Here is a 25,277-nt window from a genome sequence, read left to right on the forward strand (position 1 = left end):
GAAGAGGGGCAATCATTCCGGTTTGCCTTTTAAAATCATTCCGGTTTGCCTTTTTTTAAAACTTTCCCAGTTTTAGCAGTGAAACCACATCCTGGGGAACCCCTCAGTCTCAGGCAAACTGGGATAATTGATGCCACCTAGATATCCCCCCACTCCCCACCTCCCCCCAAAAAAACAGAGTGTTCAACAGTTCTGTGCTGGGGGAAAAAACTGAGTATTATTTGGTAACTCTCTGCTAGGGCTGCCAGATTAGTTGTGATCCTGTCACAGATATCAACTGGTCTAGCAATCTGATAATAACACAGATCCAAATCTTTAAAAAAAAAAAAAAAAAAAGAGCCAGACACACCCAAACCTGCCAACTAATACCTACTACCAGTGAGTTACATGTGAACAAAGGCTGCTGCTCAAAGAAACTTAGTATAATAACCCATCTAGGGCCAGGCATGGTGGCTCACACCTATAATTCCAGCACTTTGGGAGGCCACAGCAGGCAGATCACCTGAGGTCAGGAGTTCAAGATCAGCCTGGCCAACATGGCAAAACCCTGTCTCTACTAAAAAATACAAAAATTAGCCGGTCATGGTGGCCGGCACCTGTAATCCCAGCTACTTGGGAGGGTGAGGCAGGGATGAACCCAGGAGGCAGAAGCTGCAGTGAGCCGAGATCACACCACTCCAATCCAGCCTGGGTGACACAGTGAGACTCTGTCTCGGAAAAAATAAAAATAATAATAATAAAATAACCCATCTAGCCTCTATTATATACATTTCTCTAGTTTCACAGAAAGAATTAGTCCTCGGGAAAAATAAAAAAGCATACATGTGACAAAATATCACAGGGTACCCTGTAAATATGTATGTGTCAACTAAAAATAACAATAAAACTATTAAAATCTTGTTGCTGGGAGGAAGATATTTAAGGAGCCCTCAGAGTCAGAGACTTAGCACCAATTCAGCCTCATTCTGTCCAACTCTCACCTTCTAAGCCATTCCTAGTATCTACACTCTTTCTTTATTCCCAGTAATCCAACCTCTCTCTCTTGAAACTCACTTCCCAGAAATCAGATGCTTTGCCTTTTACTGTACAAGGTAACAAAGTTTCTCTAGGAACAGGACACTCACTGTAAACTTCTTGCCTATTTTCCCAGGGCCTAAAAATACTGGCCCTGAAACTTGTTTCTACTTTCTAATGTGGGCTGTTATCCATTAGGTCACCTTTGCCATTTTGCCAACATGCTGAAATGACCAGCTGAAATGACCATCTTCCACGCATGGCTGGATCTCCTTGATGCCAAATACCATCATCTATTTATTGCCTGTTTCTGTATTCCCCTAACATTCAACCTGCCTGTCCACATTTCTTCCTCAGACCAACTATCAGGAACTTCTGAGTCACCTGAAGTGTTCCAGCAGATCTAAGTAGAAACTAAATTAATCCACCCTTTCTAGTATAGCCTACCCAAACTGATCTCTAGGACAAATACCTAGAATATAATTTCTAGTTGCTCTCAATTTCTAGAGAGAAAATTGAAGGATCTGGGGCATGAATAATGACTTTAAACCTCTTCTTCCAAATAAAGGTTGTGACTTCCGAAGATAAATGGTGCTATGGAAAATGAACATCTAACCAGAAACAGAGTGTCAAGAACAGATTTAAAAGAGTGTTGAGAATAGGTTTCTAAACCATTGATTAAAAAAAAAATGAACTGAATCCCTTTTACAAAACCAAGAACATGTCTGAATCATGAATTAAGATATCTTTGAAACTCATTTTGGAGAGAGGAGGAAAAAAGCATATCTTTTAGATCCTTTTTATCATGAAAAATGTTAAACTTAAGTACAGAAGAATATTGAAGCCCCATGATCATTCACTGCAACAATTATTAATATGTTGCCATTGCTGCTTCATCTATTTTTTTCTCTGCTGACATAAAATATAGATTTTTAAAAATAGGATGCAGGGTTTAAAACCTAGACGACGGGTCAATAGGTGCATCAAATCACCATGGCACATGTATACCTACACAACAAAACTGCATGTTCAGCACATGTATCCCAGAACTCAAATAAAAATAAGTAATAATAAAATAAAATAAAAATAGGATACTAAGGCAGAAGATGGAAAGAGTCATAGTAAAATAATTTTCAGGAGAAAAATAAAAAAAGACTGTAGGGGACAATATTTATGGAGTTAGACGGTGATATACCAAGGCAAAATGGGAGTAATAAGCAGCTAAAACAGAAATTTTAGGGGTTTTTCTTTAATTGCATTTTAATACATAAGTGGGAAGCTATAACCCCAAATGTCAACACAGAAGTCATTTTAAAATGTATGGGAGACATTTTCATTAATTTATAAGCAATTTGAGATAATAGTAAACTATGACCATGTTTCATAAAATGATAAATTTATTTCTAAGCAGTTTACATAAGCATTGAGAATTCTGAAAGTCAAAAACTTAGTTTATAATAATCTCAATGAGTATTTTCTCTAGAATATGTATTGTAAGCATATAACTACTTGAACTCAGTAATTTTATAAACTAGTAGAGATCACTGGAATGAGAAATGTCAAGGTCATGTAAGTAAATGAATGGGAAACTACCATTAGAAGTCATTTCTCATGACTTTCATTCTACAGCACTCTGCAACACATCCTGATAGTTCCGCCAAATATACTGACTAAAATGACATAACCCAAGTAAGTCTGGTAAAAGTGAACAAAAGAACTCTGAGCTGAGGGATAGGGTGGATTATTTATATTTCCAAATATACATCTCAATTCCCTTCCTACTACAAATTTTAAAAATACTCTTTACAGGAGCACTGTAGCTTAAAGAAGAAAGTTGTAGATTTGAAACCTTGGTCCTTTTCCTTGTATTACCACTAACTAGTAGTGTGACTTCAGACAAAAAAAATTTTTTTTTTAGCTTCATGAAACCTCAGTTTCTCATATGTAAAATGGGAATCCAAACAGTATTATTAACATTTACTAGCCACTTGCTATTTGCCACATACTGTATTAAACAGTACAGCAGGCAGTTCTTGCAAACAACTGCATGAGTTGGGTCCTTGCGCTATTTTACAAATAAGGTAAATAGAGGCACAGCACAATGTAATATATTCCACAACATACAATAAAGGGAAGAATTAAGATCTGAACCCAAGCAGTCTCACTTCAGAAATGGCTGTGCATTTAACTCCTACTCACACGGTCTCCTTATTGCCTTGGCAATAAAGCTTCCAGGGAAGTACAGTGGGATGCTGTGCTAAAACTCAGAAGCATTATCTTAAAAAATGAATTCGTTCTCTCTTTTGCATTGTCCTTCCTCTGGTGGAAATGCCAATAAAAAAGGAAAGGTGGGCAGACAGGAAGAAGCCAGTTGGTTTCTTTAGTAGACATTACTACAACAGAATAACTTGCTTCTTCAGAAGTCTGTTTATCTTTTCTCTTGGAATACTTCATCAAAAAGTTTGCTCCTCTTGGGTCTGAACAATAAAGTTCTAATGAACATTGAAGTGTCTACCAGCACTCAGGAGTGTAAACTAAAAATAAAATTCTAAGCTCCCCAACCGTCTGAATGGACCCCTCCTCTCAACCAAGGGTGTTCTAAAGTTATCCTGAAAAACTAATTCAGGCCATGATGGGAAGAGGGGGTCAGACTTGTCTCATTATACCTTCCTCCCTTTGGAACTCAGGAACAATTGAGCAGCATTAACATTAAAACAGATCTTAAGGCTTTTTGTAGCAATAAGACACCAAATTCCAGCCTTACTCTAATATGGCATCACAGGACAGCTAGCAGGATCTGAAAGAAATAAAAGCATTTTACTCTAAAATATATATCTTTTACATATTTTGAATTGGCCCTGCAAAGATGTCTCTTACGGGGAAAATCTGCATTCTGTAGAGAATCCTCTTCCTTGTCCAGGTCTTTTTCCTGATCCAGGAGAAAATTAACTAGGAGTCTGGGACCTTTTTAAGTCTGATAAGAAACATCAGAAATTTAGTCTCTCTGAAGCCTGCTACCTGGAGGCTTCATCTGCCTAATAAGAACCTTAATCTCCACAACCCCTTTATTTTAACCCAGACACATTCCCTTGTATTGATTCCAGGTCTTAAGATAATCTCTTTCAACCAATTGCCAATTGGAAAACCTCCTATAACTTGGAACTGCCCCCAGCCCCCTTTGGGTTGTCCTGCCTTTCCAGATCAAACCAAAGTACATGGTACATGTATTGATTGATGTCTTCCGTCTCCCTAAAATGTATAAAACCAAGCTGTAGCCTGACCACCTTGGGCACATGTCATCAGGACCTCCTGAGGCTGTCACAGGCATATCCTTAACCCCGGCAAAACAAACTTCTAAATTGATTGAGACCTGTCTCAGGTAAACTTTTTTGGTTTACAGGAATTTGAGCAAATTACAGGACTGCACTACCCATAAGTTTGTGAAAGGAAAAATAAATCTCAGGACCCCAAAAATCACTAAGCCAAAAAGAAAAGTCAAGCTAGGAATTGTATCAAGCAAACCTGTCTCTCATTTTGTTTCTGAATAAGACTCACAAAGATTTAAAAAAAAAGAAAGCTAAATACCTCCCTGACGATTTGCCCACAAGGAAATTCCTGTGGGCCTCAAGATCTTCATTCTAAAACAGTTCTGTTGTATTTCACCCTGGCATTGGAAATTGATAGCTTATCTTCACAGATATGGGGCAAAGGACAGAACTCAAAGTCAGCCCCTACCCACCTGAGACAACTGGGTATCTGCTTCCTCTGCCCTACTGTATATGTAAAATCGCAGATTCATTTAGCAGACTAAGGCATAAGTGACTATTCTTCCACCCCTCTCACATGTAAACCGTGTATTAAGTGAAAAGCAGATCAAAGATTCAAAAGAATGCGACCATCTGTTTCTTATCTATGACCTGGATGCCCCCCACCCTTCCAGTTGTCCCGACTTTCTGGAGGGAACCAAGGTACACCTTACACTTTGACTAATATCTGAGGTCTCCTTAAAATGTATTAAACCAAGCTGTGCCCCAACCGCCTTGGGCATATGTCATCAGGACCTCCTGAGGCTGTGTCATGGGCACGTCCTTGGCAAAATAAACTTTCTAAATTAATACCTGTCTCAGATACTCCTGGTTCACAGGTTATTTCAACAGCATCTCACAGCCTCTTCGGGGAGTCTGACTGGAGAAAGTGAGGCCACATTAAGTTTGCTGAGTGTGCTAGAAGTTCAGGCCCAGTTCTCAAAGCCTGCCAGTCACGCCAGCCATGTTAGGCCACACGGCTCCACTACGGTCTCTTTTTTGACGAAGCAAGGATCCTTGGCGTCCCCCTAAACTTCAGAGCCTGCTTTCAAGTCCACTTGAGAGCACATCTGGTATCCGCCTCCCTGGGTCAAGTTCAGCAAGGAGACGCCGGCGCACGCACACAGGACGCAAGGCATCAGGGCCCGGCTCGCCCTCCCGCCTCCCCAGGCCGCGGCCCACCCCCTCCCCACAGCGGGCGCCGAGAGACCCGCCCATCGCCGACTCTCGCCGCAAATCCGAGCGGCTAGTGAGCGCAGAGGGACGGGAAGCGGCGTGCGAGGCCGGCGGGCTCGGGCGCGGCCTGGAGTTCGGAGCCCGACTCGGGCCTGCGCTCCGCTCAGCCTCGCAGGCCGCCACGAGGCGACGAAGAGGAGGTGCAAGGCGCCGCTCCCGGCTCCTTACCGCTTTACCACGCCGGTCTTGATCTTGATCTGTCTCACGCGAGGTTCGGCCATGGTCCCTAGAGCGCCGCGGGAAGGAGGGGCGAGGAGGGGCGAAGAGCCGGGGTAACCGTGGAGGGCGACGCGCAGAGGCGGTGGCTATATGGGCATGGTCGGCGACCCGGCGCATGCGCAGGCTGCGCGGCCCGGCGTCCCCGCCACGCCCCGCGGGGCGGGTTTTTCCTGGAGGGTGGTACCCCGCACCCGCCGTCCGCTGCCCGCGCCCCCTTACCTCTGGTGGAACGTTCCCTCCTGTCGCTCGTACTGCCCTCCTTTTTAGTTTAGGCGTAAGTTACACTATCCTGGTCTCCACAGCCTGGGCCTTTGGGGAAACTAACGTCTCTCTGGGACGTTGCTTTGCGGGATTATCTGCTTAATGGACGGAGTGACCTAAAAAATGTATTAAGGGTATTTTCTATGCCATTATCTGGTGTCAAATGGGGCGAAGTGATGCATGTGTAATGAAATAAACTTCCATCATGCATGCAGTCAAGAAAATCCTTGCCCTTTTCCTCAAATCCCTGCAAGAAGGTTTGTAGATAATGTGCCTTTCAAAGGAAATGACTAATAAAACTTCTTCAAATAATCATCTCTAGTGTATCCTAAATATTTAACTTACAAGAATGTGTGTGGCACACAAAAGCTTGGGTTTCCTGATCAGACCAACCGGCTTACATTCGGGGTTCCACCCTTTAATAGCTAAACAACACTGATACGTATGCTGTTTAGCCTCGCAGCTGATCAGTCTGCGAAATGGAAATAATGCCCATTTTACAGATTAGGTGTAAGGGTTAAAAACCTAGCTCATTGTCTGACGCATGGTAGATGCTGAACGACATTTGACTATTTTAAATGTTCAAAAATATATTTGTTGCATAAAATGAGGCACATCTCCAGTGAGCTCTAGCAGTCCCTTCCTGAGAGAGTCTCCTGAGGAATACAGAACAAAATCGCCCTTTTTACAATTGCTTTTCTTTTCTTTTTCTTTTTCTTTTCGTTTTTTTTTTTTTTTTTTTTTTTTTTTTTGAGACAGATTCTCACTCTGTCGTGCAGTGGCTTGATCTCGGCTCACTGCAACCTCCGCCTCCCGGGTTCAAGCGATTCTCCTGCCTCAGCCCCCAGAGTAGCTGGAATTACAGGCACGTTCCACTATGCCTAGATAATTTTTTTTTTCTTTTGCATTTTTAGTAGAGACAGGGTTTCACCATGTTGGCCAGACTGGCTAGAACTCCTGACCTCAAGTGAGGCCCACCTCACCCTCCCAAAGTGCTGGGATTACAGTCGTGAGCCCCTTTTAAAAATTTCTTGGTACCATCCTTCAAGGACACCCATATGACTGTCCTTTTCCTTCCCTACGCCTGACTTACTCATTTTCACTTTCGTGACTGGTCCTGGAATCCCTTTCTATCCTGCCAGCCCAAGGCCCTTACTTTAAATCCAGGATCAAAACTGGGCAAAGTCTACCATGACTCACCCCACCTGTTCAGTCTTCCCTGGATGCTTTGGAGTCACCCAGTAGTCATCATTATTTTTAGTATATTTCTGTTTAAAATTATTGTTTGGGTCCTTCACAAGGGTTTTGTTCAGCTTCCTAGTTATAAATCCTGGATTATAAACATCTTTAGAGGCAAGAATCTTGTCTTTCATAAATCTTCCTTCCCCAACCTCCTCCACCTGTGTTTTATACACCATGGGCACAAAATTCAGTAAATATTTTTATTCTGCTGGCTGGTATACTGAAGTGCAAGTCCAAGTGACACAGCAGCGCTGTGAAATACTGGAGGGAGGGGTAGATAAAACGCAATAGCAAACTTACCAAAGCAAAATGACACACACATATACACACACAAAAAACAGCAGCTGCAAACCACAAACCAAAAGATGGTGAAGCTAGAGCTTTTGCTACTGTTACGGTCTTTCCTTTGATTAGGTAGCAAAAACCACGTAACTCGTCATATTTTCCTTTTTTGCTTTGGTTTCAAGAAGCTCAGAGCTCAGTTTGGTGCTAATTTGCAGGAGTTTCTCTCAAACTAGGTTTCCCAATACAAATACCTGCTATTTCCCCCCAATCCCCAACTCTGCCTCCCTCCACCTCCCTCCTTTTGCCCCCTTTCTCTTTGTTTTAATTGTAATTTAATTTAATTTGTATCTGTGCCTTTACTATAAATCAATAATCAGTGAATGTCAGCAGCCAAAAGACCTCTGTTGCTACTGCTGTTGTGTGTATCCGGGCCCATTCCCAGGCTCTGGAGGACACTTTGTGAGTTTATGTCTGTGTGTACAGTTGACCCTTGAACAACATTTTTGAATTGTGCAGGCGTGTCAGAGGTGTTTGAACCAAAGCAACTCCATCTTGAATAGGGGCTGGGTAATATGAGGCTGAGATCTGCTGGGCTCTGTTCCCAGGAGGTTAGGCATTCTTAGTCACAGGATAAGATGGGAAGTGGGCAGGACTTGTTTCACAAGACACAGGTCACAAAGACCCTACTGATAAAACAGGATGCTGTAAAGAAGCTGGCCAAAACCCACCAAAACCAAGATGGTGACAAAAGTGTCTTCTGGTTGTCCTCACTGTTCATTATATGCTAATTATAAAGTATTAGCATACTAAAATAAACTCCCACCAGCACCCTGACTGTTTACAAATACCATGGCAACACCTGGAAGTTACCCTATATGGTCTAAAAGGGAAAGGAACCCTCAGTCCCAGGAACTCCCCACCCCTTTCCTGGAAAGCCCGTGAATAATCCACCCCTTGTTTGGCATATAATCAAGAAACAACCGTAAGTATACTCAGTCAAGCAGCCTATGCCACTGCTCTATGCAGTAGCCATTCTTTTATTTCTTTGCTTTCTTAGTAAACTTCCTTTCACTTTGTGGACTTGCCCCAAATTCTTTCTTGCATGAGATACAATAACCTGCTCCTGGGGTCTGGATGGGGACCACTTTCTGGCAACAGGCCCACTTAGAAGAGGAGTTTTTTCAATAAATGCAGTCAGCCCTCCATATTGTCAGATTTTGCATCCACAATCAGACATGGATGGAAAATACAGTATTCCCAGAATGCAGAAACCCACATATAGGCAAGGCCCACTTTTCTGTGGGTTTCTTGGGGCCAACTGGGGAACTTCAGTATGAACTCAAGCATGAATTTTGACATCCATAGCGGTTCTGTAACCAATACCCCACAGATACCAGGGGACAACCATTCTATATTGTATTCTTGAGTCTATGGGTTAAGATTAGGGAGTTTGGCCTCGCCTTTAAGGATAAAAATCAGAAAGACTTGTTTCAGATTTCAGGAGTTTATGGTAGTGGTTAAGAATGTGAACCCTGGGACTAGACTGGCTGGGGTCAAATCCTAGCTCTGCATCTCACTAACTGTGTAATGTTGGACAAGTTACTTAACCTCTCTAGGCCCCAGTTTCTTCATCTGTAAAATGTAGATGATGAAAAACTTAAATGAGCTAATAATTGTAAAGTGCTTAGGATAGTACTGGTACTTATTAAGCCCCACATTAATGTAAACCAAAATAAAATTATAAACCCCCACCCCACCCTGGGCTATCTGAATGGACCCCTCCTCTCAGCCAAGGGCATTCCAAAGTTAACCTGAAAAACTAGTTCAGCCCATAAAGGGAAGGGGGAATCAGACATGCCTCAGGGGGAATCAGACAAGCACAGCTGACCATTAACAAGTGACCTTAAGACCAATAGATTAGACTCTATAAGTCTGATAAGAAATATTTGCAATCAGGCTGGGTGCAGTGGATCACGCCTGTAATCCCAGCACTTTGGGAGGCCAAGGCAGGTGGATCACCTGAGATTGGGAGTTCCAGACCAGACTGACCAACATGGTGAAACCCTGTCTCTACTAAAAGTACAAAATTAGCCAGGCATGGTGGTGCATGCCTGTAATCCCAGCTACTCGGGAGGCTGAGGCAGGAGAATCAGTTGAACCCAGGAGGCGGAGGTTGTGGTGAGCTGAGATCACACCATTGTACTCCAGCCTGGGCAACAAGAGTGAAACTCTGTCTCAAAAAAAAAAAAAAAAAAAAGGAAATATTTGCAATCTATTCTCTCTTAAGCCTGTTACATGGAGGCCTCATCTGAATGATAAAACCTTGATGTCCACAACCCATTATCATAACCCAGACACTCCTTTCTATTGATTCCTGATTTCTAGATAATAACTCTTTCAACCAATTGCCAGTCAGAAAATCTTTGAATCTGCCTATGTCCTGGATGACCCCCCGTTTCCAGTCATCCCACCTTTCTAGACTGAACCAATGTACATCTTACATGTATTGATTGATGTCTTATGTCTCCCTAGAATGTGTAAAACCAAGCACATTCGGCCACTGAGGTACCTCGGACCAGTACCTGGCCACCTTGGGCACGCGTTCTCAGGATCTCCTAGGGCTATGTCACGGCCCATTGGTCACTCATATTTGGGTCAGAATAAATCTCTTGAAATATTTTACAGAGTTTAACTCTTTTTGTCAACATAAAGTTTGTTAAATGAATAAGTCATTTTTGAAAGAGGTCCCAAATAAGAAACTAACAGCACAGTAGAATTCACATACATATGAATATAAAAATGTACAAATTGTCATTAATGATATCATGCTGAATTCATGTCTGATTCATAATTTTGTATGAAAAGGACTCATGTTTGACTTATTCACCACTGTATATGTAGCAAAGCCTTATGCACAGCAGTTAATAAATATTTCCTGAATGTAAATAAGTGCTGTTTGAAAAATCCTTTTGTTTTCCATTTAATAAAATGTCACAGAGACTTCCCATCGCAGCAAGATGACTACTAAGACAACCTGAATCCCCACTTCCCCACACACACTATCTTCCTCTGGGCTTTGCTCCTTTGGGTCTGGATTCTGAGGAGGTAGGCTGACGGAAGGTCATTTCAGGTCAGTTCAGGAGAGTACTAATTGTAGGGAGGCCTACAGAATCTAGGCAGGGAGATACCCTCCAGCATTTGAAATGGAAACTAACTGAGCTGCATTTCTCACTGTCTCGCACCCTTTTGTTCTGTTATCCTTAAACCTAATTGAATACTGTTTAAATATTCCAGCCTGGCCTCAGGGGAACTACAGGAATAAGTTTATAAAGATCTTTACAAGGGATAAGTCCATCCACCTTTGAGATTTAGGGTTGAAGAGATCTGAGAGATTAACAGCACTGAGTGAAAAAGAAAAGTCTAGCATCTCCTCTCGGAGTGATAATTCTTGCTCTGCCAATCTTGGAAGGTTGAGGTACTATAGTTGACCCTTGAACAACACAGTGGTTAGAGTTGTCAACCCCCTGTGCAGTCAAAAATCACATATAACTTTGGACTCACCAAAATCCTAGCTACTAATAGCCTACTGTTGATTGGAAGCCTTACCAATAACATAAACAGTCAATTAACACATATTTATATGTCATATATAGGATGTATTGTATTCTTACAATAAAGCAAGCTAGAAGAAAAAATGTTACTAAGAAAATCATGAGGGGCCGTGCACGGTGGCTCAGACCTGTAACCCCAGCACTTTAGGAGGCTGGAGTGGGCAGATCACTTAGGGTCAGGAGTTTGAGATCAGCCTGGCCAACATGATAAAACCCCATCTCTACTAAAAATACAAAAATTAGCCAGGTGTGGTGTCAGGCACCTGTAATCCCAGCTATTCAGGAGGCTGAGGCAGGAGAATCACTTGAACCTGGAAGGTGGAAGTTGCAGTGAGCTAAGATCGCGCCACTGCACTCCATCCTGGGTGACAGACCAAGACTCTGTCTCAAAAAAAAAAAAAAAAAAAGACAGAGAGAGACATATATTTACTATTCATTAAGTGGAAATGCATCATCATACAGGTCTTCATCCTTGTGTCTTCATATTGAGTAAGCTGAGGAGGAGGAAGAAGAGGGGTTGATAGAGGTGAAAGAAGTTGGAGTAGGAGGAAAAGAAAGCAGGAGAGGCAGGCATACTCAGTGTTACTGCTATTGAAAAAAAATCTATGTATAAGTGGACCTGCACAGTTCAAACCTATGTTGTATAAGGTCAACTGTATTTTATTAAAGAACACTGAAGGCTGCCTTACAAATGAGAGGTGTTTTCCCCATAAACTTACCTGGGCTGTGAACTCACAGTTCTTGCCATCCCCTCACACCATTCTTTCCCACTAGACTCCAAGTTCCTCAAGATTAGAGTCCACATTACATTCATCTTGGTATCCCCAGCATCAAGCTTAATGCCCAGTGCCTAGTAGATGCACAGTACATATAATAAAAATCAAGGGTGGAACTGAGATAGATTTCTAATTTTGACAAAAACAATAGACTGGTCATGTTTTTATCCTCCTGGAACTATGAAGCAACCTGTATGCAAGGAGCCTTCTGCAGTGCTCCAGGACTCAATGTACAGTTACTGTGATATTTTATTTCTATTCAATAAAACCAAGTAGCCAACTGGAGAACACACCCCTAGAGAGATTACTTAAATAAGGAAGTATTAATATCATTGATAAAAGTATATTTTTGTGAAATAGCTCTGATAATTACCTCTAGATGCCTGAGAGACCTGGAAAGATCCCCTTCCTTCCCTTCCACTTGTACATCTTTTCAAATTCTTTCAGTCCTGCCTCTTGCTGGAGCCCCTGCAGTGGCACCTAGTCACTTTCAGGCTTTGCATGAGTACAACATGATAGTGCCTTACTTCAGGCCCAAGCCATGTGCACCCATGACACAGGAAACAGAACAGGGGAACAGGAGCCTATGGATCAGTGACTCCCCTTTAGTTCTGCAGGCAGCAGATGGCTCTAAGACACATTCCATAAGGCCCTCAGATGATCCCATGGAATCAAGCACCAGTCATGTATAGCAAGGGCAAACTCAATAACCCACCTTTGCATTGGCTTTTCCTCTTTCTCTTTCTGACCTACCCATTCCTCAATCCTGGCCCCAGAATCACTTTCTGAATAAGTAGGGTAGTAACTGCACTTGGAAATACCATTCCAGTTCATTCATTCAGTAATTCAGAATGCTGCCAGCTTTGAATGGGACACAGATCAAGAGTGGACTCTGCTTCCAGTCTAGGCTTCAGTGCAAGCTCACTTGCCATGACCCAGCAGATCCAATGATGCTGATGTATCTGTTGGGTAAGGATACTGCCTATGAAGATTCTGTTAAACCCTAAGAGGGGAGAATCATATAGACCATGCCCACGGTGGTAGAGAAGTGCTCACTTTTTGAGGGACAACTCCAGAAATGCCCCTGGGCCCCAGGAGAGACTTAGAAATCAAAGACCTAAAAGAAACAAAACTTGCAATCACAGAAAAAGAAATCTAGGGAAGAGGCCAGGAGTATACATAAAGTATGTGATTTTTGTGTCTCCTGAATACTCACTGAAGAATATCTACCTCTGTGGAGACACTTAATAACCAAGTAGACAGAATGACTTGTCCTATGGATGTCAACAGCCTGTCTTCCCAGCTACCTCAGTGCTGGTCTATGAAGAGAGTAGTCATAGCTGCAGGGGTGCAAGCTGTGGTAGGCAGCCTGTATGATGGCCATCAAGGATTCCTGCCTCCTGGCATTCTTGCCCTTGTGTAATCTCCTCTCCATATTAACTCAATTTTGATAAAAAGAATATGGCAGAAGTGACAATTATCACTTCTGATATCAGGTTAGTAAAAGGGCTTCCATCATGGGTGCTATTTCTCATTTTTTTCTTGGGTTGCTCATGCTGGGGGTAGCCAGTTGCAATGTCATGAGGCAGTCCTGTAAAGAGGCCCATGTGATGAGGAACTAAGGCCTACCAACAACAACATGATTGAGTTTAGAAGAGAATCCCTCCGAGTTGCGCCTTCAGATGAGACCACAGCCCCACACTACATCTTGACTGCAATCTCTTGAGATAACTTGAGGCAGAGGGACCCAGCTTAACAGTACCCAAATTCCTGACCCACAGAAACTATGAGATAATAAATATTTCTTGTTTTTAGCTGATAACTTTTGGGGTAATTTGTTATGTGGCAATAGATAACTAATACAGGGATTATGAATGGGCTCTCTTCTATGAAGGCTGATCTAGCTACTGCTACTGCTGACCAGTGGTAGAGTCCAATGAAGCTGAGCATATGCATACTCTATGACCCACAAATTCTCCAAGTATCTAGCACAAATGCTTACACATGTTTACCAAAAGACATATACAAGTATGTTCATGGGAGCACTGTTTATAACAACCAGAAACTGGAACTAATACAACTCTGTGGCTTGCCCTTTCACTCTCTGATTAGTGTGTTCAATGAACAAAAGTTTTCAGTTTTAGATTTAGGTTTTAGTAGTCTAACTACTACATTTTTGTCTTTATAGTTAGTGCTTTTTATATCCTATTTAAGAAATATTCATCTACAAGCAAAGATCAGGAAGATATTATCCTATGTTTTATTTTAAAGAGATTTTTGTTATTTTAACTTTCACATTTAGATCTACATTCCATCTAGAATTCATGTTTGTGCATGGTGTGGGGTAGAAGTTAATATTAAATATTTTTCTGGCCCAGTGCAGTGGCTCATGCCTGTAATCTCAGCAGTCAGATGGCTTGAGTCCAGGAGTTTGAGACCAGCCTGGGCAGCATGGCAAAACCCCATCTCTATAAAAAGTACAAAAATTAGCTGGGCATGGTGGTACATGCCTATAATCACAGCTACTTAGGAGGCTGAAGTGGGAGGATCACTTGAGCCCAGGAGGTGGAGGCTGCAGTGAGCTGAGATTGCCCCACTGCACTCCAGCTTCAGCAACAGAGTGAGACCCTGCCTCAAAAACAAATATTTTTTCCTACATGGACTTATCATTTTTTTAAAGCCTTCCTTATTCTGTGCTTTCTATCCTAGTTATTTGTTTATTTATTATTTTTGAGACAGAGTTTCACTCTTGTTGCCCAGGCTGGAGTGCAATGATGCAGTCTCGGCTCACTGCAACCTCTGCCTCCCCAGTTCAAGAGATTCTCCTGCCTCAGCCTTCCAAGTAGCTGGGATTACAGACATGTGTCACCATACCTGGCTAATTTTGTATTTTTAGTAGAGACAGGGTTTCTCCATGTTGGTCAGACTGGTCTCAAACTCCCAAAATCAGGTGATCTGCCTACCTCTGCCTCCCAAAGTGCTGGGATTACAGGTGTGAGCCACCACACCCGGCCTCTACACCATTTATAAGTTGTTATTGGCACCTATGGTAGATTGTATTAACTGGCTCACCCCAGTAGCCATTCCCAATACTCTTCTTCCTTGCTTCCATTGCAGGGTCAACTTCCTCAACTTTCCTTGTAGCTAGATATAGCCAGGTGCATAATTCTGGGCAATTGGGCATAAGTGGAAATAAGTAGGTGGCTGCTGGAAATGCTTTGGATTTGTTGATGAAAGGGACAAATACCAGGAGGAGCTGCCTCTTTCCCACTTCTTTCATGAAAATAGATAGAATAAGTGGAGCTTAAAAATTCATCTTTCATTTATGACAGAAAGACAACAATTTTAGAGATGCCAATCCTCACATCATTGAGCTGTTGAACCAAACTTGCAGCTGCCTATCTCTAATCACCTTGTGTGAGAAAAACAAATCTTATTTGTTTGAGCTACTGATCGTGAGATTTCCATTACTTGCAACCAAAGGGATTTTCTACGTGATACAGAATCCATTAGAGCTCCATGTGTATGTCTCTTCTTTGGAGGAAAAATACTTTTGAGAACAAAAATACCTCCAATTGTGGCTTTCTGTAATTTGCCATGTCCCTATTGTATGTATGTATGTATGTATTAAATATACAACTTAAATGGCTACAGGTCACAAAGCATGGATGTTGGAGAGCTGCACATTTTAAACAATAGGAATTATACATCGGCAACAAAAGAATATAATCCTTTTGTCAGTGACTCACAGAGGACCTTATTTACAGCTGAACAGGTATTTGATATAACAATTCATCGTTCTGACACATATAGCAATCATTATGTGCAGTTTTTAATGTATCATGTTATAGTAGCTCAGCCCATGCTCTAATACTGTGTAACATAAATTTTGCCAAAAGAAATGACATTACATGACACTGACTTTTAAAAGACACACACTATTTTTTCAGATCACATATCCTTTATCCATGAGTGCCCAATTCAAAAATCAAGCTGGCAGACAAAGTGGAGTGAATGTGTAGCCTCAAAGCAGCATATTTGTCTTGAGTAGTTTTGCACATTTCTACCTGTAGTCAATGATTCCATTCCATTTTTATGTTGAAATGCATGAGCAACATTAATGAACCTTTTTTTGTCACCTAAAGTGAGATTTTCATTCAGGGTCAATCAGGAGAGACCTGAAAGGTGTTTTTGGATGGCACATTATGGATAAAATCTTTTTAGTTGTTTATCATGCACTATTTATGGTTGTTCTATTTGAAACTCTCACCAAAATTTTTATGAATATTTTATTTCTATTCTGTCTATGACTTTTTACTTCTTCCAATAAGATATATGTCTTATTGGAAATATTTTCAATTTTTATTACATATTCTTTTTTATATTAATAGGAAATGCAACAAAAAATATTAGGATTTTTGGACAAGGTATTTCTAGATTACCCAAAGAAAACTTTAAATGCTGGTTCACAAAAATCCACTGATATAAATTTTAAATGTTAATTGTTCACTTTTTTTTTTTTTTAAATTATCTCCCAACACTTTTCTGTTTGTTATGGAAAACTACTTAAGACCCATATAATTTTTCTTGGCTTAGAAACTTAAAGTAAATAAAATAAAAATAATAAGCAATCATCTGTGAAAGCTTATTAGGATTCTGGAGAAGAGTTTGCCAAAGGGAAGGAAGTCTTTGTGAAATGGCTTTTCCTCTAATATTTTAAGGTAATATAAAGTTATTACTTCTTAATTGAGGACAGAAATTTCATTTCAACTTGCACAACTTCCAATTCCAATATTACTATCCTAATATTTAATTATTGTATTATTATCATTATTATTATCATTATTACTACAATTATTTCTCATTCTTTATTACCATATTCTTTGTACAAGTATGTGTGGGTGTGATCACCACTTAATCTTATAAGTGAGATTTTAAGAATTCTTGTAACGTACGGGTTATATGCTTCCAAATGATTTAGAAACTTTAGAACTGATTAAACTAGACAAAACTACACAAAAATTTTCCTAGGATTTTTAGCTACATTAAGAAATCAGAGTGGCCAGGTGCAGTGGCTCACACCTGTAATCTCAGTACTTTGGGAAGTCGAGGCAGGTGGATCACCTGAGCTTGGAAGTTCAAGACCACCCTGGTGAGACGGAGAAACCCTGTCTCTACAAAAAGAACAAAAATTAGCCAGGCGTGAAGGTGTGCACCTGTAGTTCCAGCTACTTGAAGGACTGAGGTGGGAGGATGGCTTGGGCCCAGGAGGTCCAGGCTGCAGTGAGCCGTGTTTGCACCACCGCACTCCAGTCTGGGTGACAAAGCAACACTCTGTCTCAAAAAAAAAGAAAAAGAAAAAACTCAGAGTAATAGAATTGAATAAAGGTATTGACTGAGTTCAGTACAACAACTGGGAGTCTGTTTGACACCAACTTACTAGGAATTAATGGCTTTCTTTTTTTCTTTTAAGAGATAGAGTCTCTGACACCCAGGCTGGAGTGCAGTGGCATGAGCATAGCTCACTGCAGCCTTGAATTCCTAGGCTCAAGCATTCCTTCCACCTCAGCCTCCTGAGCAGCTAAGACTACAGGCTAATGCAACCACACCCAGCTAATTAAAAAAAACAAAACAAACAAACAAAAAACATTGTATTTGTAGAGATGGGATCTCACTATGTTGCCCAGGCTGGTTTCAAACTCCTGGCCTCAAGCAAACCTCCTGCCTCAGCCTCCGTATGTGCTGGTACTACAGGCATGAGCCAGTGTATTTGACCTTTATTCCCATTTTCTTTATTCAGTTGTTTTGGTGTTTGTGCTTTGGTATTCAGCCAGGTCATGACTCTCCTGAAATGATTAAAAGCAGGTATTTGGGACCCAGATAGAATATCTTCTACACAGAGTTGTGGTGGTTGTGTATAAACAATGTACATAAAGGATTTAGCCCAATACCTGGCTCATTAAAAATCCCAATAGGCCAGATGCGGTGGCTCATGCCTGTAATCCCAGCACTTTGAGAGGCTGAGGCGGGCGGATCACGAGGTCAGAAGATCGAGACCATCCTGGCTAACACGGTGAAACCCCGTCTCTACTAAAAATACAAAAAACAAATTAGCCAGGCATGGTGGCAGGCACCTGTAGTCCCAGCTACTCGTAGTCTCAGCTACTCGGGAGGCTGAGGCAGGAGAATGGTGTGAACCTGGGAGGCGGAGCTTGCAGTGAGCCAAGATCTCGCCACTGCCCTGCAGCCTGGGTGACAGAGCCAGACTCTGTCTCAAAAAAAAAAAAAAAAAAAAAAAAAAACAATGAATGATAACTATCATTATTATTATTATCTTTACTCAAGTAGTCTAAGAAAAAAGTTATTTATACAAAATTGATGCTCTTTAAAAAAATTATATTGTGATGCAAATTTTTTTCCAGGGAATTACCAAATGATTCTAATACAAGCCTCTGCTTATCTGTATATCAGGGTTATAAATAGAGATATGAATATTACTAGGTTGATCTTCTATTACAAACAGTAAAGGAAAAGAATCCTCACATGTTTGATTTATTGGCAATTTGTCATAGTAATAGATTATTCAAATGAATACATTTAAAATATTCTGTGTAAATCATATGTTTGTGCCTATCAGGTTTAAATGCTAGCTGTGTAACTTTGGAAAAGTTATTAACTTTTCTTTTTCTTCTTTTTTTTTTTTTTTTTTTGAGACGGAGTCTCGCTCTGTCGCCCAGGCTGGAGTGCAGTGGCTGGATCTCAGCTCACTGCAAGCTCCGCCTCCCGGGTTTACGCCATTCTCCTGCCTCAGCCTCCCGAGTAGCTGGGACTACAGGCGCCCGCCACCTCGCCCGGCTAGTGTTTTTGTATTTTTTGGTAGAGACGGGGTTTCACCATGTTAGCCAGGAAGGTCTCGATCTCCTGACCTCGTGATCCGCCCGTCTCGGCCTCCCAAAGTGCTGGGATTACAGGCTTGAGCCACCGTGCCCGACCTAAGGTATTAACTTTTCATTTTTCATCTGAAAGACTAGTGGCATGCTAATATGAATAATTTCTATCATGTAGCATTTTATAAGTGATAGTCATTATTATTTTCAAATAAGGAAGAATCTATATAAGTAAGGCTTCATCACTCTGAAGGGCACGTTGTATATTTAAAAAACATTTATAACAATATTTAAAATAGTGCCTCAATGCAGCCTATATTTTTATTTTGGCACAGCCAAAAATTCAGGTAGGAAAATTCCTAAGAGGTAAAATGCTAAGAGTTTCTCATAAAGAAGGAAAACAAAGATGAAAATCAATAAAATTACAGAAAAGGACTTATCAGCATGTGCAGTTTTTTATTTAGAAAATGGGAATTCGTCTTCACCAAATCATTGGAGAATAAACACTTGGAAAGCAATTTTATTTAACTTGTTAAATAATCTGTGCCTGCAAGTACAGACTGATACATAATTTAAGTCATACACGCTATTACACAAAGTGGAATTTTGTTTTCTTTGCTTTATAAAAGTTAACTTCCAGGCTGGACATGGTGGCTCACTCCTGTAATCCCAGCACTTTGGGAGGCCAAAGCAGGAGGATTGCTTGACCCCAGGAGTTTGTGACCGGCCAGGGCAACATAGTTACCCTTTGTTTCCACAAAAAGAAAAAAAGAAAAAAAAGTTAACTCCCACAACAAAAGATGAAAAAAATCAACGCTTTACAAAGCCGCTTTGTAAATGGGTGGTGAGGTTTGGTTGACTATCACACAAATGAAGCAACTACGTTTGAACTGTTCTAACAGGAATAAAAAATAGTGGGGAGAGCATTCAAGATAAATTGTCTCTCTAGAACATAATGCCTTTCTGAGTTACAAAATGGTAAGAGCCGGATGTCTGAATACTTTGTGAAATATTTAAAAGGAAGATTCAGAGTAACAAGACAAGGGGCAAGTTGCCAGGGGCAGTTGTAAAATGCTTAAGCTGGACACATTGTGTTCTTTAAATTTTCATTTCTCTGTTTTTCCTTTTGCAACCAATTGGGAATGGATATAATGGCACAAAGACAGGAAAGGGTGAATAACAATGAAAATGAATTTAATATAGAGCTAGGAACTGACAGAGAATGAGAGAGCAGTAGCGAGTTGAGAAAGAAGAGAAATAAAGGTGAAAATAGGTTTGGGGTTAAAGAGGCCAAAAGGGTATGATCAAAGTGGAAAGACCTGAGGCAGTTAGGCAATGCCCTACATTCTTTAAACTTTTCTGTACAGTTGACCCTTGAACAACTCATGGGTTAGGGGTACCACCACCTTCTCACAGTGAAAAATCCGTGTATAATTTTTTTTTTTTTTTTTTGAGACGGAGTCTTGCTCTGTCGCCCAGGCTGGAGTGCAGTGGTGCTATCTCACTGCAAGCTCCGCCTCCCAGGTTCACGCCATTCTCCTGCCTCAGCCTCCCGAGAAGCTGGGACTACAGGCGCCCGCCACCACACCCGGCTAATTTTTTGTATTTTTAGTAGAGACAGGGTTTCACCGTGTTAGCCAGGATGGTCTCGATCTCCTGACCTGGAGATACGTAGGTAGGCGGCAATTTGCTTGCCTTCCATCAGACTTTGCTAATCAACCCATTGCCTTGATTAGTGTGGCTTTATAGTAAGCTTGAAATGAGGTAGTCTGAACCCTTTATTCTTTTTCAAAATAAATTCTTTTGGCTATTCTTATTGGGCTTTAGATGTAAATTTTAGAATCAGCTTATTGATATCTACAAAAATTCCTGCTGGGATTTTGATTAGGATTGCATAAAATCTATAGATCGGTTTGGGGAGAACTGACATATTAACAGTGTTGAATCTTACAATTCATGAATATACTATATATCTCCATTTATTTGGATCTTCTTTGACTTCTTTCATCTGTATTTTATATTTTTTAGCAACATATCCTACACATATTTGGTTAGATTTACAGGTATTCCCTTTTTGTGTGTGTGTTATAGTAAACAACATTGTATTTAAATCTTTCATTTTGAGTTATTCATTGCCCATATATAAAAATTCAGTTGATTTTTATGTATTGGTCTGGTATTCTGTGATCTTGCCAAACTCATTTATTAGTTCTAGGAGCTTTTTGGTAGATTCATTGAGATTTTCTGCACAGATAATTATGTCATCTGCAAATAGAGACAATTTATTTCCTCCTTTCTAGTCTGTATGTCTTTTATTTCTTTTTCTTGCCTTATTATACTGGCTAGAACTCCCAAGATAGTGTTGAATAAGAATAGTAATATTGGACATCTGTTTTTTATTTTAACATGCAGAAGTTATGTTTTACCATTAAGATGCTAACCATAGACATTTTGTAGGCACTTTCATCGGGTTAAGGAAATTCCTTTACATTCCTAGACTCCTGAGAGTTTGTTATCACAAATTTATGTTTAATTTTGTCAAATTCTTTTTCTACATCTATTAAGATGCAGAAAATTTTCTACTATTTTCCATTTTAGTCTGTTAATTTGGTGAATTATATTGATTCATTTTCAAATCATTGAATCTGCCTTACATTCCTGAAATAAACATTACTTGGCCATGATATAGTATCTTTTTTATATATTCCTAGATCTTCTTATTCTTATTATTATTTTATTTATTTATTTATTTTTTGACAGAGTCTCACTCCATCACCCAGGCTGGAGTACAGTGACACAGTCTTGGCTCACTCCTACCTCTGTCTCTGGATTCAAGTGATTCTCATGCCTGAGCTTCCCAAGTAGCTGGGATTACAGGTGTATGCCACCACACTGGGCTAATTTTTGTATTTTTAGTAGAGACAGGATTTTACTATGTTGGTTAGGCTGGTCTTGAACTCCTGACCTCAGGTAATCTGCCTGCCTCGGCCTCCCAAAGTACTAGGATTACAGGAGTGAGCCACTGCGCCCAGGCTTGTTTTCTTATATGTTGTTGAGGGATATTGGTCTGTAGCTTTCTTTTCTTGTATTTTCTTTTCCTGCTTTTGGTATTGAGATAATACTAGCTGAACAAAATAACTGTTCCCTCATCTTCTACTTTCTGGAAAAAAAAAAAAAAGTTTAAATAGAATTAAAAGTCAGGAGAAAATTTCCCACTGAAGTGTTTGGTAGACTTCACCAGTGTAACCATCCGGACCCAGAATTTTTTTTTTTTGGAAGATTTTAAACTACAAATTCAATTTGTTTACTAGGTATAAGACAATTCAAGTTATCTGTTTCTTCTGGAGTGCATTTTGGTAGTTTGTGTCTTTCAAAGAATTTGTCCATTTTATCTACTTCGTTGAATTAACGGCTAGTTTGTAGTATTCGCTTTTAATTTCTATAGGGTATTTAGTGCTATCTCTTCTTCCTGATATTGGTAATTAGTGCCCTCTCTCTGTTTCTCTCCCCACTGTCACACTCTGGCTGTGTGTGTGTGTGTGTGTGTGTGTGTAAACTCTGTATCTTTTAAGCCTCTGGCAACCACTAGTGTACATTCTGCCTGTGTGGATTTACTTATTCTGGATGTTTCATATAAATGGAATCATATGGTATTTGATCTTTTGTGTCTGGCTTCTTTCACTATGCATAGTGTTTTCAAGGTTTATCCATGTTGTAACATGTAACAGTACTTCTTTCTTGTGCCTGAATTGTATAGATAAACACACACACACACACACACACACACACACGCATGCATATATGTATCCATTCAACTTCTTTACTGGGTATAAGACAATTCAAGTTATCTATTTCTTCTTGAAATTGAATGGATATACACATATATATCCATCACTGTCTCTATCTCTATTTCTCTTCTTGATGTAAAATTCATGTAATATAAAATTAACCACTAATCACTTTAAAATATACAATTCAGTGGCATTTCATACATTCACAATGTTGGGCAATTGTTACCTCTATCTACTTCTAAAACATTTTCATCATACCAAAAGGAAACTCTGTACCTTTTTTTTTTGAAACTCTGTACGTTTTAAGCTTCTGGCAACCACTAGTCTACTTTCAGTCTGTATGGATTTACTTTTTCTAGATGTTTAATATAAATGGAATCATACAGTATTTGACTTTTTGTGTCTGGCTTCTTTCACTGTGCATAATATTTTCAAGGTTCATCCATGTTGTAACATTTACCAGTAATTCATTCTTTTTTGTGCCTGAATAATATTCTATTGTATGGATATACCACATTTTGTTTATCCATTCATCAGTTAATGGACATTTAGGTTGTTGCCCCCTTTTAGTATTGTGAATAATACATGTGAATAGCTATAAACATTCATGTACATGTATTTGTTTGAATACCTGTTTTTGATGTCTTTTCTCTTTTTATTCTTGGTCAGTCTGGCTAAATGTTTATCAAGTTTATAGACCTTTTTAAAGAGCCAGCTTTTGGTTTTATTGATTTTCCTCTTTTTTTTTCTGTTTTCAATTTCATTGACTTCTGCTCTTATCTTTGTTTATTGACCTTGTATCCTGTGATGTTACTAAACTCATTTATTAGTTCTAATAGCTTTTTTCCTTTTGCTTCTTTTGTATTTAATTTGTTTTCTTTTACTGATTTCCTAAGATGGAAGCTTAGATTATTGATTTAGAACCTTTTTATTTTCTTTTTATTTTTTTTTTTTTTTTATTTTTTTTATTTTTTTTATTTTTTATTTTTTTTTTTGAGACGGAGTCTCGCTCTGTCGCCCGGGCTGGAGTGCAGTGGCCGGATCTCAGCTCACTGCAAGCTCCGCCTCCCGGGTTCACGCCATTCTCCGGCCTCAGCCTCCCGAGTAGCTGGGACTACAGACGCCCGCCACCTCGCCCGGCTAGTTTTTTGTATTTCTTAATAGAGACGGGGTTTCACCATGTTAGCCAGGATGGTCTCGATCTCCTGACCTCGTGATCCGCCCGTCTCGGCCTCCCAAAGTGCTGGGATTACAGGCTTGAGCCACCGCGCCCGGCCGAACCTTTTTATTTTCTAATGTAAGTATTTAACACTACAAATTTCCTTCTAAGCACAGATTTAGCTGAACTCCACAAGTTTTCATATGTTATATTTTCATTTTCTCTCAGTCCAAAGTATTTTCTAATCTCCTTTGAGACTTCCTCTTTGACTCATGGGTTATTTAGAAATGTATTATTTTGGGATTTTCCAGATAACTTTCTGTGATTGATTTTTAATTTAATTCTGATACAAGGGAACATACTTTCTATAATTACAATGATTTTAAATGTGTTAAGGCCCAAAAGATAGCCTATCTTGGTGGAAGCTCCATGTGTACTTGCAAAAAATGTGTATTTTGCTGTTACTTGGTGCTATATTCTATAAAATGTCACTTAGATAGAATTAGTTATGGTATTGGTCAATTTTATATATCTTTGCTGAATTTCTGTCTACAATTTCTATCTATTACCAAGAGAGGAGTGTTGAAGTCTCCTACCATATCTGTAGTTATGGTATGTCTCCTTCTCTTTTCAATTCTATCAGCGTTTGCTTTGTGTATTTTGAAGCTCTGTTGTTAGGTGCATTTACATTTAGGATTGTAATGTCTTCTAGGTAAATTAACTCTTTTACCAACTTGGAATGTCTCCCATGGTAATTTTCTTTGTTCTGCAGTGTACTTTGTCTTATTCCGTCTCCATATGTCTTTTGATTAGTGTTTGAATAGTATGTTTTTCTCCCTATTCTTTTACTTTAATCTATGTGAAGTGAGCTAATTATAGACAGCATATATTTTGGTCTTCTTTGTTTGCTTGTTTGTTTAACCAGTCTGACAATCTTTGCTTTTATTTGGTATGTTTAGACTTTTACATGTAATGTAACTTTTGGTATAGTTGGATTTAGGTCAGTCATTTTATTATTTGTTTTCTGTATGTCCCCTTCATTTTTGGGTTCTCTGTTTCCCTGTTTTTTGCCTTTATTTGGATTATTTTAATATTCTTTGATATTTTATTTCAATTTATCTGTTGTCATTTCTATCTATTGTCTCTTTGTATGTGTGTGTGTTTGCTCTAGGAATCGTAATATACTTACCTAACCATTCACAGTCTACTCAGAGTTGCTATTTACCACTTTAAATAAAATGCAAATTCCATATAACCATATAAGTATTTTTATCCTCCCACATTTATGTTACAGTTGCCATTTGAAGTATACTGTCATTTGTAGAAAATGATGTCTAGAAGTTTGGTGACTTGGGAGTTAATTTACGGTATAAAAAATCTCAGGTAATTAAGAGGGCTGTGAGAATGAGGCAAGACAAAGGTTAGAACAGAGGTTTTTATTAGTGGTAATGTTAAGACTCTAGCAAGGAACCAGGAATTCAATGTTGTGGA

General features: G+C 39.8%; 1 protein-coding gene across 3 annotated transcripts in view; it reads right to left on the reverse strand.

Moving 5' to 3' along the window:
* TBCA (tubulin folding cofactor A) overlaps positions 1-5,893 on the reverse strand; it is an 84,342-nt gene extending 78,449 nt beyond the window's left edge. For 2 of the 3 annotated variants that reach the window (XM_025387929.1, XM_025387927.1), the window contains exon 1: positions 5,724-5,893. In XM_025387929.1, the coding sequence (XP_025243714.1) occupies positions 5,724-5,776 (53 nt within the window). In that variant the 5' untranslated portion in view covers positions 5,777-5,893. The remainder of the gene's footprint in view (positions 1-5,723) is intronic. The other variant, XM_025387926.1, reaches the window with a different exon arrangement.
* Between the last annotated feature and the right edge of the window lie 19,384 nt (positions 5,894-25,277).

The sequence above is a fragment of the Theropithecus gelada genome, chromosome 6, assembly GCF_003255815.1.
Source record: "Theropithecus gelada isolate Dixy chromosome 6, Tgel_1.0, whole genome shotgun sequence".
Lineage (NCBI taxonomy): Eukaryota > Metazoa > Chordata > Mammalia > Primates > Cercopithecidae > Theropithecus > Theropithecus gelada.